Source organism: Nelumbo lutea, chromosome 1 (genome assembly GCF_056320005.1).
Source record: "Nelumbo lutea isolate HS-2025 chromosome 1, American lotus-T2T, whole genome shotgun sequence".
NCBI lineage: Eukaryota > Viridiplantae > Streptophyta > Magnoliopsida > Proteales > Nelumbonaceae > Nelumbo > Nelumbo lutea.
Genome location: NC_142684.1, coordinates 103517806 through 103531869, shown reverse-complemented (window position 1 = coordinate 103531869; position 14064 = coordinate 103517806). Strand labels below are relative to the sequence as shown.

Here is a 14064-nt window from a genome sequence, read left to right as displayed (position 1 = left end):
GTCACATAAATCATTGTGCCGAGAGTATGAAAGTCCTTTTGTGAGGATATCAACAAGTTGTTTCTTGGAGTTGATATAAGGGGTGCAAATTTCACTTTTTTTCCAATTTTTCCCTTATGAAGTGTTTGTCCACTTTAATGTGCTTGATCCTCTCACGTAGGACATGATTGCTGGTGATGTTTATGGCTGCCTTGTTGTCACAATAAAGAGACATAGGATTATGAACAACTCCAAGCTCCTCTAGAAGGTTCTTTAGCTAAAGAACTTCAGCCACCCCATGTGCCATAGCTCTATATTCCGCTTCAACACTTGACCTTGCTACCACACTTTGTTTCTTATTTTTCTAGGTCACTAGATTTCCTTCCACAAATGTGCAATACCCACTTGAGGACTTTCTGTCATCCACAACACCTGCCCAATTAGCATCTGTAAAGACTTCCACCTTTAGGTGATTATGTTTATTGAATAGTAGACCTGTCCCTGGATACTTTTTTAAGTATCTAAGGACTCTCTTTGCTGCCTCCATGTGCGGTTTCTTAGGAGAGTGCATGAATTGGCTCAGGACCCCAGCTGAATAGGCAATGTCCAGACGGGTCATGGACAAATAAATCAACTTTCCCACTAACCTTTGGAACTATTTCACATCTTTCAGAGGCTCACCATTACAATTACCCAATTTATGATCAACATCCATAGGAGTATCTGTTGGCCTTGCGCCTAACTTGCTTGTGCCTTGTAACAGATCAAGGGTGTACTTTCTTTGAGAAATGAAGATGCCCTTTTTTGAGCGAGCAACTTCAATTCCAAGAAAATACTTTGGGGGACCTAGATTTTTCACTTCAAATTTAGATGCAAGGAATTGTTTCAACTTTTGTATTTCTGAACTTCAATTTCCTATAATGATGATATCATCCACACACACTACCAATACAATAACCCGTTCTCGATATCTCTTCACAAAGAGTGTGTGATCAGACTGACATTGCTTGAACCCTACTTGTTGAACTGCCATATGAAACTTACTGAACCAAGCCCTGGGAGATTGTTTTAAACCATAAAGAGACTTTCTTAGCTTGCACACCTTATTCACTTCTCTTGGCACAGAATCTAGGGGGTTGAATCATGTACACTTACTCCTCTAGGTCACCATTTAAAAAGGCATTCTTTATGTCCGGTTAATGCAATTCCCAGTCAAGGTTAGTAGCTAATGATAGAAGAACTCGAATTGAGTTCATCTTAGCTACTGCAACAAATGTCTCATCGTAGTCAACCCCGTACACTTGAGTGTTCCCCTTGGCTACTAATCTTGCTTTGTACCTTTCAGCTGTCTCGTTAGCTCTATGTTTACCTGTAAGCACCCACTTACACCCCACGGGGTCTTTCCCCCTTGGAAGATCCACCAATTCTCAAGTTTGATTTTTATGGGGGGCATTAATCTCCTCTTTTATAGCATTTGTTTGTTTAGGGTATTTTAAGGCCTCTGTAACATTTTTGGGTACAGGGATGCAATCAACTACAAATAGGAATGCTCGATGTGAGGGGGAAATGTGATTATAGGAGACATACTGGGTAATGGGGTGTTTGGTAGTGCATGACCTAACTCCCTTTCGTTGAGCAATAGGAATGTCGAGGTCATCCAAGTAGGTGTAGGGGTATCAATATGTGCAACAGGGTTTGGACTTACCTCCTAGGAGTTTGACAGTGTCGGTTGCTCAATGTTTGGTAGCTCCACATCTCTGTCACATTGCTGACCTCTATGGCGTGTATGTCCGAAGACATGAAAGGGGTTAAGGTCCGAAATAGAAGGAAGAGAGACTTGGCGGACCTGAACCTACTACTCTTCCACATTACTCTCCTCCTGAGGAGAAGCAGGGAAGAACAGTTCAGACTCAAAAAAAAGACAGATCCATAGAGACAAAACACTTATGACTAACGGGATCAAAGCACCGGTACCCTTTCTGGGAATTTCATCATGTTTTCACCACCCATACCAGCTGTGTTACGGGTTGGTGTAACCCCAAATGATGCTGGATCATCATTTGCCATTGAGGGAGAGGGCCTACAGTACAAAAAAACAGAACCACAAGTGTACCAGACCTGATCCCACACAATCAGAATGCTAAACCCCCAAGAATTCTACTTCTGGAATGAGAAAAAAAACACTGATGAAATCAGTCCAGCAATAGTTCCACCATTAGAACAGCCCGTAATTAGTCTAATTCCACTACAGCAACCAGTAATCAGTCTAGTAATGGTTCAGCCATTAGAACAGCCCAGTAATCAGTCACAGTTCAACTACAGCACATACTCTTGTCTGTGATAAAAAAAAACACCATACTCCTGTCTAACACCTGTACAAAGGTGTAAATCAAAAAACCAAGGCCTTCACTGCATTGGTCACAGAGAAAAACCTCTCCAGCACCTGTTTGAAGGTGCAAACCCAGAAACCAATTCTTACTGCATCAAACAACCTTCAGAGCATTGAACAAGGAGAAGAGTGGTGTTTACAGCGTCACCCTTCTTCTACTAGGGCTTCCTTGGTGTTACGACCAAGGAGGACCCTAAAGAAAGCAGTGGCAAGTGGCCTGATCAGTCCGATTAGGTTTCTTTGTCCTCCACACGTCCAAGAGATCAAGAGAGAAAGAAACGAAAAAACTAAGAAAGATTCTTTATTGCCCAGAACCTTGCTCTGATACCATGTAATTCTTTCTGGATAGAGAGAGACGAGAGAGAAGAGAAGAGAGAGGAGAGGAGAAGAGAAGGGAGAGAGAGAGATTCGATTGGGAATCAAAACTATAGCTGGCGGTGCCCAGCTTATCATATATATTAACTTAATATAAAGAACAAGAAAAAAATACAATTATGCCCCTGGCGGCACTCCCTACTAACAAACAAAAAAGAAGAAAATAAAACACTGGCTGACAGCATGCTACCAATAACTGTAAAATAAGAAAATAAACAACTCTCACAACATGACTCTCCCAGAGCTGAGATCTATGCAGTTATGGAAGGAGTCCAGAGTGCTAAGGAGATGAATATAAGAAAACTCATAATTGAAGGGGACTTGGAGGTGGTGGTAGGGTGGCTGAATAAAGACAACAGTGGTTATGGAATTACAGCAATGAGAGGAGGAAATTTAGGTGGCTGGTTCAAGAGATGGAAGTCAAGATTAGTTGGGTGAAAAGATCAGCTAATGGGTTAGCTAAACAAGGGGTGGAGAGGGAGTCAATATTTTGGGCCCAGGTGTAACTCTTTTTCTTATTTTTTTTTTCCTTTATTGGGGGCTCAAGCTTCAGTTGGAAGATAAGAAAGTTTATCTTCCCCTTTGTAATTATTTCTGTGATTAATTAATGAAATGTGTTATTGATAAAAAAAATTGATGGAGTTAAGCATTAATAAAAAAGAGATATTGGGTGTTCATAAGTTAACTTGTAGTGATACCCTTTTTTCTTTTCTTAATTGATTTGCATAATTTGCCTTCCATCCTCAACTTTTCACTAGATCAATCAGTTATATCCATTAGACAAGCATGCTAAATAGGAAGTTTGATGTGGGCAAGCAAGCAAGATATAAGCAGTACTTAAAAAGAACAACAGTAGGCTAGGAATAACAAATGTAGGAGGAAAAAGATAGATTAGATGTCATAAATCTCTGAACATAACCTGATGAAGAGCTCCTCTAGAACAAGTCTGCTACAGTAGCAAAGGCGTCAAGCTGACCTCTTACGTAGACACGTAGTGATGGAGGGATTGGAAGGTGACTAAAGGGGTTGAGTTCTTAAAACCTAGCTTTCAAAACTTGAGACAACAGATTTTACAAGAGAGACGTTTTTTCAGCCAAAAGAAAATCGAAGACCCCCCATTGACACAGCTTCTTTCTTTATAAGACCCATAGGCTTGCTGGGGAAGCCATCTAGGATATTTACACATAAGCCCCTAGAGTGTCACCTCTTCACAAGCAACTCCTCGAGAATAAAAGTAACTTCAAACAACCCTCAAAGTAACTTTAGTTACAAAAATGCTTAAGGGACCAAAACTCAACATGTGCACCCAACTGCCCCTGACCAGAACCCAAATTATGAAACGACCAAAATATCTCTGAACCCAAACTGAATAAAGAAAGTACCCAAAACAACTATTTGGGAACCCACTACAAAAAAAGTTCAGAACATATTTACATCTTTATTTTATTTTATTTTATTTTTGGGTGCTTATCAAAGTTCCTGTCCACATGATTCTTGCAGACAGTCAAGGAAGTTGCAGAAGCAGCACCTTTTTATGAAAGTAAAGTGGATGAAAGGCTTCTTATTCACATTTCTTATAGTCCAAGGAGGTATATCCAATGATCAACTGGCAATTATTTTTATTTCAAGCAAATATTTACAACCAAATAATGTCTTCGTTCTTATCAAAATACCAACATAGAATTGTTGAACAGGTGGATCTGTAGAAATTGCACGGTGGGTTCAAGTATTACATCAAGCAGCTTACGACCTTGTGATTTCAAGATGGGAAGGGTATTATCTTCCCTCCAAACATTTAAATGCATGTACAACTTTGAAATAAGGTACATTCATATCTGCATTTGTTTTTCATTTCTGTGCCAGTGTGAATGATCTTGTATATGTGGCCATTTTTCATTTCTGTGCATCCAACTGCCCCTGACCAGAACCCAAATGTCCTCACGAAAAGCAATGGAAGCCCAAATTTTGTGGTACATATGGGATTATCCAAATAATGTGGAATAGTCAAAAGACTGATTGTGTGGGATCTTATTTAACTGTTCTTTGGCTGCTATCCATGAATGAAGAGAAGCCCTTGCCTGCTGACACAACTCATCCAATACCTTGCTCCTTCCTTCAAAAACGCTCTTGTTCCTCTCCTTCCAAAATACCCAACATATTGCTGACGGGGTTGTGCCTCCAAAGCAGTTTTCCCTTTATTTAAACCCACAATCTTCCAGGATTTCACCATGCCAGAAAAGCTTTTAGGCTGACACCAACACAAGTTCAACCTCTTGTGAAAATAGTTGTATAAGGAGCCAACTACTTTACATTGCACAAAGAGATGGGCAATTGACTCTGTCTCTTGGCCACACAAACCACAGTCCATAGAATCCAGCACCAAGTCTTTCCTGCTTAATTGTTCTTTCGATAGACATTTGCCCTTCACAGCTCTTCACATGAAGAAACTTACCTTGGTTGGGACTTGAGGAAGCCAAATGTCCCTCCAGGGGAAGTCCCGTGGGAGAGGGGGCTCTGTATTCAGGTAGAAGGATTTCATAGAAAATTTGCCATATCTGCTCCATCTCCAAATTCTTTCATCTTGAAGGTCTTGGGCCGGTTTGTGATTTTCAAGCAGAAGCAGTTGCAACAAACTCAACAGATCTGAAATTTCCCAATCATTTAACTGATGCTTAAAAGTAAGGTTATGTTTGGATAAAGTACTTTTGTACTTTTAAAAGTACAAAAAACACTATATCACGTTTGTTTCAAGTGTTTTCTACTTTTGATTTCATACTTTTATAAAGTGTGAAAAACACCAAAAGCACTAGGCTTTTCATACTTTGTGCTTTTGGCTCAAATGTATTTTTGGTCTTCTGTGAAGCAATGTCAGACGTGATTGTTAAGTGACTGCTTACGTGTCACTGTTGTACATGTGACTGTCATGTGGTAGCTCCAGGCCATTCAAGTGTCATCGTTATGTGACTGCCACATGTCACTATTATACATATGTCATTGACATGTGTTGTTGTTTTCTGATTGCCACATGTCACATGCATGTGCCATTATTTTTTGGTTGCCACATGTCACTGACACGTGTAACTATTTATTGATTGCCACGTGTCACATAACAACACAAATCGACACGTGTCACTGGCACGTCATTATTTTCTGACTACCATGTGTTACATAACAGCACAAGTGGACACATGTCACTATTATGTGATTGCTGCATGTCACTATTGTACGTGTCATTGACACGTCATTGTTTTAAGGCTGCCATGTGTCACACGATGACACATTGGCATGTGTCACCATTATGTGACTTCCACATGACAATATAATACAGCCACATTACATAACAACACAAGTTGACATGTGTCACCGTTGTCTATCACATGTCACTATTATACATGTGTCACTAACATGTGACAGTCACGTGTCACATGTATTTACTATTATATTTTTGCCAAATGGTAAATGATGCTTTTATTTTGAAAAGCATAGTTTACAATTTTTTCGTAAACGGATTTGAAAGTAAAAATACAAAAGAAAAAGACATGCAAGGTTCAAAATATCAAATACGCCCGTAGAGGCGTATCCCGAAACACCCCCTGTAGGGGTGTATTGGAAATCCCCCGATACGGCCCGATATGTATCAATATTTTGAACCTTGCATAGCCTAAGACTCCAGCTTCTAACACCTCCAAACCCAGTCAAACAGCTCAACTATTTTAGCATCTCTGTTTTCTGCTATCAGGAATGAGGAGGGATATTCCTCCATCGAGGGTCTGTCACTGCACCAAGCATCTTGCTAGAAACGAATCCTCCTTCCATCTCCCACTTTTAGTTTTACTCCACAGATAAACTTTGGATGGACTTTCTCAATTCCCTTCCAAACTAAACAACCAAAACTTGAAGTAGTACTGCCCGGATCCCAACCTTCTCTACTTAAGTCAAATTTATCTACTATTATAGTTCTCCGTAAGCTCTGTGGCTGAGTTTTAAACAACCAAAACCACCTGCCCGGCACGGTTTTGTTTGGCTACCTTAGTCTCTTTACACCCAAACTGCACGTGGCCAAAGGATTGCAGACAAATTCCCAACTGCATGGATTTTTTGCTCACCTTCCTTACCACACCATAGAAAGTTCCTCTTTAGCATTTTTAGCATGTCTGCTACCTGGGTTGGAATAGGGAATAAAGATAGGTAATGTATTAGAAGGTTTGCCAGCGAGCTTTTTAACAAAGTTACCTTAGCTCCTTTAGATAAAAATTTTGCTTTCTATGCGGCTAACTTCTTCTCCAATCTTTCCACTACTGGTTCTCATATGGCTTTAGAGGTACATTTCGCCCCAATAGGAAGATCCAAATACCTTGTGGGAAGTTTTTCTACTTTATGATCCAACTCAGTAGCAAGGTCTTGTATATTTTGAACTTTACCTATGAGAAAATTTTCACTTTTTTGAAAGTTAATGCGTAAACCTGACACCACTGCAAACCAGGCCATAATCATTCAAAGATGCACCATATTCTCCTTTCTGGCTTGAAGGAAAAATAAAGTGTCATCAACATACTGTAGCAAGGCTACCTCAGTATCCCCATGACAAACTTCGAAACCTTCCAAGTAACCACCTTCCAAAGCCTTGCTTGTCAACCTTGCTAAAGCCTCCACGACACATAAGAATAACAGGGGGGACAGAGGGTCTCCCTGTCTTAGTCCTCTAGAGCTCTTAAAGAAATAAGCTGAAACTTCATTAAAGAATTTAGAGAACTTTGTAGGTGAGTACAAACCTTGATCCAGTTATGCAACTTCTGACCAAAATTCATTTTTTTTTCAGAGCCTTGTCAAGAAAATTCCAATTTACTCGGTCATAGGCTTTCTCCGGATCCATGTTACAACTTACTCCAAGACTTCCCAGTTCCCTCTTTTATCTTTGAATCTATTAATTCGTGTGCGATAATCACACCTTCCAGTGTCAACCTCTTGGGATGAAGGCACCCTGTGAGGCTGAAATAATACCCGATAGAACTTTCTTCAACCTGTTTGCAAGTGTCTTTGCTAAAATTTTATAAAAACTGCCCACCTAGCTTATAGGTTTGAAATGTGTAGAGCAGCATTTTCATGGAATTCCTTCAAAACATTCATAACACCAGCCTTCAAAAAATTCCAGCATTTCTTAGAGAATAGCATTGTAAAACTATCATGCCCAGGTGTTTTATCTCCTTGCAAACCCACAATTACCTCCCACTCCTCCTCTGAAAAGGTTTTTCAAGTTGAAGTTTCTGAACTTCTAAGTTAGAATCAACATGAATCCCATCAAGGCCTGGTTGGCATTTCCATTCTTCCTTACGTAAGTTATTCAGCAACCCATTCCTAAGGACTAACTCACCTTCCACCTATCTGCCATTCACTAGACACCAAGAATCAGTCCAACTGCACCAAAGTGCGGTCTTCCTGATTGTTTGTCGTGGTAAATATGGCACCAGACAGAGGTAAAGTCCACCAAGCTGTTTCCATTTACAAAGTCCGCAAAAGGCCTCATCCCTGTAGAATTGCGGACATTCCCATTCTTTTTCATGTGCAAATCTGATGATGTTGAATTCTCTTCCTATGCACCAGGGAATGGACCAATTTCCTCTTGTCTAGTTGAGCTCTTCCCAGAAAACCAGTCTCAAAGAGTCATCATTGGGTCCATACACGCCTGTGCCAATTCCCTGGAACCCATCTTTTCCAGAAACTTCAATCGAGGCTGAGAACTCCCCTATTAAGTGGTTGTGAACTTGTAAGTTTCTGAGTTCCAAATCACCAAAATCCCTCCTGTCCTCTCAGCGTTTAAGCATCTCCATCCACATTGGCCCTCTCCCCAGATACTCTTTACAACTGCTGCTTCCTGAAAAAAATGGAATTATTATTTATATAAAAATACTAAATAAAAAAAAATTCAAAAAAAAATTGAAAATTGTAATTATAAAAACTGAAATAGTGATAATTATTGTATGATGTGTACATGTTCTAGGGTCACGGTATTGTTGATTGTAATGTTTCTCTTCATATAACCTGTTAAATTGTGCATTTCTCAAGTGTTTATACCTTATTAAAAAATTATTCAACATTGGATAATGTTTTAATGTATTTATGTGATTTGTATGCATTTCCCTAGTGTATCTAAGCATTTCCATATCTTTCGTCCATATCCATGCGTTTCCAAAGTGTATCCGTATCTATATCCAAACTATCAGATATGATACTCGATGTTGATACTTTGATCCTTGTGGACAAGCTCTTTTTATTTTTTATTTTTTATTTTTGTTTTTAACTTTAGGCTGTGGGATACAAAAGTGAGCCAAAAAAAAGTTTCAAGCATTTGGTAAGAAATGCTTTTGAAAACATAACAATCTGAGGTCAAAACACTTTTAAGCTCCACAGCAGAAAGCCTATTTTGGGCTTTGGGCTTTTGTGCTTTAAATCCAAACACAACCTAAAATTAAATTTGAGCATTTGGTTAGATATGCTTTAGGCTGAGGGAAACAAAAACAAGCCAAAAAGTGTTTCAAGTGTTTGGTAAGAAATGCTTTGAAAAACATAACAATCTAAAGTCAAAATACTTTTAAGCCCCAAAAGTGTTTCGAGTGGAAACTAAGCTAGATTGTTTCTTTTTTTTAACCAAGCTAGATTTTCTCATGGTATGGTTTCTTTTAGCAAACCAATTAGTCCAAGTGAAAGAAAATGTACTTGCTTTTTGTACCTGTGAGAGAACTTATGCAGTTGTATCCTAATGTTTCTTTTCTATTCTATTTTTTCTCTCTAGGAATTCTTATGTAATGCTTAATATTTCTTTTATAACATACAAAGTGCAAGCTCATATGCTTTCAATGGTGAAGCTGATAATTGTTTTCTTTTCAACATTTAGTGGAAAAAATTGCATATGCACTCAAAATGTTTCATGACATTTTGTACATTTTTCAATGTTCTTTTGAAGTCCTCACTTCACTCTGGAATGTTTATTTTTTGAATCATGATGGGTTTTCACTCTCATAATGGTCATTATGTTTTTCTAGACTGCCCATATTTCATGACAGTCCATCAAATGTTGGCACATTTAGAGAAGTTCTCTGCAACAGAATTTTGCAACATGCCAAAGAGCTGGGAGGTGCAAAGGCCTTAATTAATGGAAACTTGGTAAAAACACTCTTCTATGTGGATTTAAGAAGTTTATTAGGTTTACTATTTCTAGGTACCTATTGTGTTAATGCTAAAAATAAGAAATGCTCATATTATGGATATATCTTTAATATTTAACTTGAATAAAAAACTAGTTTCTTCATGACAATTTGTAGAAATGTGGTGAGATTCCTCACAAAGGTGATTTGTAGTTTGCAAGGGACATGGCATTTTAATTTGATGTTTTCTTGCATTGTCCTTGTGTGTGACAGGATGTGAAGCTGCAATCTTCTGAAAATTAGTTACTTTTTTTACAGTGTTTTGTCTTCTCTCATCCTTATTTAATTCAAACTTTTGAAAAAGATAAAAGCTATTGAAGCTTATGGAAGTTTTAATTTGTCTATTGATGCTATTTGGTTAAAATAATAATTAATTGCATGAAACCATTTTGCTTTTTCTAATGCCAAGCTAAAGGCCCCCTTTTTGATAAATAGCCAAGATAAAGGCCCTAAAAAGCAATGTTGCATGAATAGTGACATAAGAATTAGAATACAACATGTTTTCTGGAGTTTGACTTAGCAAGATGAAAGTACAAGAACTCATGGACATATCTATTTGTTGAAGATTAATCAGTTTTATGATGTTTTTCTGAGTAAATGTTTTATGTTAGTTGTTAGATAGGAGGTGGGGACCACAGTAGTTATGTGAGTCAAATTTTATTATGTTTTTGAGTGTTATATATGTTTTTTTATGTTTTGCCGCCCTATAAGGGCATAGTTGCCTTTGTACTATTCTATTATTTTTAGTATAAATAATAAGTGAAAGGGGCGGCCAGATTATTTGCTCTCTTTTCCTTTCAGCTTCTCTTCTTCTCTTCTCCTTCTCTCTTCCTTTTCTCTTCAAGAAACTACTTTTCTTTCATATTTTTTTAATTAAGCAGATTTCTACTTGGTATCAGAGCATCGGCTAGGGTTTCTTGAAGCATTCTCATGCAGCCCTAGATCAGTCGACTGCATGGAGTAGTAAAGGGCTGATCGATCTACTATAAATTGCCCAATTCTTGGATTTTTGGGTGGGATCTAGTCATCAGGAAGGTGATCTACTGTTTGGCATCAAAATAAGGAAGAACTGGAGTATGGGGAAGAGTCCTAGAAGAGTTGGACTCTTTGTTTTTGATCTGATCTTGGGCGCCCAGGTATTGTTAGTTTTCTTTTGATTTTTTGAAGAGGCCAATTTGGTTTCTGGAATTTTTTGAACCTCCCGGGGTGATCAATTCACTTTTCTCTTTATTGGGAGGTGTGGGGAGGAGAGAGATTTCCCTCCAGCTAGGGTTTTCTTCTTCTGGAAGGGTTGGTTTCTGTGTGTGTGATATTAAATTATTTTTTGAAGGTCTTCAATCTATTTTTTTCTTACTGTTGAACTGCTTGAAGTAAGATGGAGAGTTAGAATATCGAGATGAAATCTACCGATACTGTGGGATTGGGTATTGGAAGTAGTAGTGATATTTTTGGGTCTGGGATCATTACTACAGTAAAACTTGATTGTACAAATTATTTGGAGTGGGCACAATCAGCTAAGATGGCTATTGGTGCTTGCGGAAAATTAGGGTATCTCACTGGGGAGTGGAAGAAACTTGATATAGACTCTTCCCGATGGGTGCAGGAGAAATACATGATAATGTCCTGGTTGTATAATTCTATGTTACCTTATATTGCAAAAAATTTCGTATGAGCTAATACTACTAAGGAGATTTGGGATGGAGTGATTGAAACCTACTCTCAGAAGCAAAATGAAGCCAGAGCCTACCGGTTAAGCAATTAGGTGATAAGTATGAAACAGGGAGAAAAACCTCTTGTTGTGCATTTCTCCATGCTGAAAACCCTATGGAAGGAAATAGATCACTTAGAAACTGTGGTATGGGAAAGTGTAAATGATGTAGCAACTTATCACAGACTGATAGAGAGGAATAAGGTTTTTGAGTTCTTGGTAGGGCTGAACCCTGAATTTGACATTGCTAGGCAACATATTTTTTCTAGTGAGGGTGTGACACTCTCTCAAGCCTATGTCTTTGTCTCTAGAGAGGAGAGTAGGAGGAATGTAATGCTGAGACAGCTTGGGATTGACTAGTCGGCTATGGTTGGTACAACAAAACCTAAGCCGGATGGAGACAGGGGGAGTAGTGAGACTAAAAGGGAAGATAAGAAGGACTTGGTGTATGATTATTGCAAGAAGCCTAAGTATATCAGGGACACTTGCTAGAAGCTTCATCCAAAAGTTATACTTGCTCGGATAAGAAACAAGAAGGGAAATGCAAATGTAGCCACTATAGGAGACTCTTCAGCCCCTCTTTCCTAAACTAATTGGGAATCCTTGTAGTAGCAGCAGTGAGAACAGAATTGGAGAGGTTTGGACAGCTTATGAGTAAGAAAGATTCACCTAGCTCTAGCCTTCCAGATGGACAACAGAATGTAGGAGCCAACTACACCACTTCCTTTGCACATACAGGTAGTTCATATGCAATTGCAAATCTTGCATCCACTTCAGGTAAGGAGGGACCTCCCTGGATTATAGACTCGGGAGCATTTGAGCATATGACTAATGCCCCTACCCTTTTTCAGTTCTTATCAGTTATGCTCTGGTAGAGACAGAGTCTCTACGGCAGATGGTTCACATATGCCCATTGCTGGGAAGGGGACAATTAGAGTGACCAATGATATAACCCTGTCTTCTGTTTTACATGTCCCTAGACTTCATACCAACCTACTGTCTGTTAGTTCTTTGACAAAAACTTTGAATTTTTCTGTGACTTTTCTTCTTGGTAATTGTGTTTTGCAGGATCTGGAGTCAAAGAAGATGATTGGGAGTGGTCGTGAGGTGAATGGAGTCTACCTTCTAGATGAGATTCCGAGACATTAGGGCCATCATGTTAGCAGTAGCAGTAGTAGTGGGTCAGAGTCGGTGAACTAGATTATGCTTTGGCACAATCACTTGGGACATCTTTCTTTTAGTTCTTTGAAATGTCTTGTCCCAAAGTTGTTTGAGTCTGTTCAGTTATCTACTTTGGAGTGTGAGAGTTGTTAGTTAGGAAAGCATTGTAGATAGTCTTTTAAACCAAGTAATAAAAGAAGTACTTTTGCTTTTAATATTGTTCACACTGATGTATAGGGGCCATATCATATCCCTTCCATGGGAGGATTCCGTTACTTTCTCTTGTTTGTGGATGATTATACATGTTGTTCTTGGATATATTTGATGAGATCACGTGATGAGGTTCCTAACTTGGTACAACAGTTCTACCAGATAGTTTCTCACACAATTTGGAGTGAGAACTAAGACTTTTAGATTAGATAATGCCAGAGAGTACTTTGAGAAGGACTTGACCACGTATCTCTTAGAACATGGTGTAGTTCATCAGAGCAGTTGTGCATAGACACCATAATAGAATGGAGTTGTTGAGAGGAAAAACAGACACATTGTGGAGGTGGCAAGGAGTCTTATGGTGTGTGCTTGAGTTCCTGTGCAGTTCTGGGGAGATGCAATTCTTATAGCCGTGCATTTGATTAACCGTGTTCATTCACGGACTTTGGGGTTTAAGGTGCCATTTAGTCTTCTTTTTCTAGATGGGGAGATATTTCATATACCTCTGAGGGTTTTTGGTTGTGTTTCTTTTGTTCACATTCTTGGCCCTCATCGCAAGAAATTGGATCCTAAGGCCAAGAAATGTGTTTTTCTTGGGTATGTTCAGAACCAAAAGGGGTATTGTTGTTATGACCTAGTGTTGAGCAAATTTCACTATGGATATTACCTTCTTTGAATCCACATTCTTCTCGAGTGGTTCTCCTCAGGGGGAGAGTTTTGGGGAGGAGAACTCACAATCCGTTCCTCTTCCTGTTTCTTTGGTGCCTCCATCAGTTCAGCCAGCACCTCCATCAATTCAGCCAACACCTGCACCTCCAGTTTCATTACCAGAGCAACTACGGGTAGCCTCACAGAAATATTAGCGCCGACAGATGATGGTTGACTCCACACATCCTCAACCCACACCACTTTGTCAATCCTTCTGAAACTCCACATTTGGCAGATATAGTTCCAGGTATTCCTCTTGAGCCTGAGCCTGTTATGTTTTTTGATGATAATGTTTCTGTCCCTAACACCATTGTTGTAGTTGATCCCACTGA

General features: G+C 39.0%; 1 protein-coding gene across 1 annotated transcript in view; it reads left to right on the top strand.

The window, feature by feature from the left end:
- Positions 1 to 14064, top strand: part of LOC148876511 (oxidoreductase, zinc-binding dehydrogenase family protein) — a 31810-nt gene that overhangs the window by 3681 nt on the left and 14065 nt on the right. The window contains exons 4-6 of the mRNA XM_088967065.1: positions 4244 to 4332; positions 4438 to 4566; positions 9784 to 9904. Coding sequence (XP_088823191.1) covers positions 4244 to 4332; positions 4438 to 4566; positions 9784 to 9904 — 339 coding nt within the window. The remainder of the gene's footprint in view (positions 1 to 4243; positions 4333 to 4437; positions 4567 to 9783; positions 9905 to 14064) is intronic.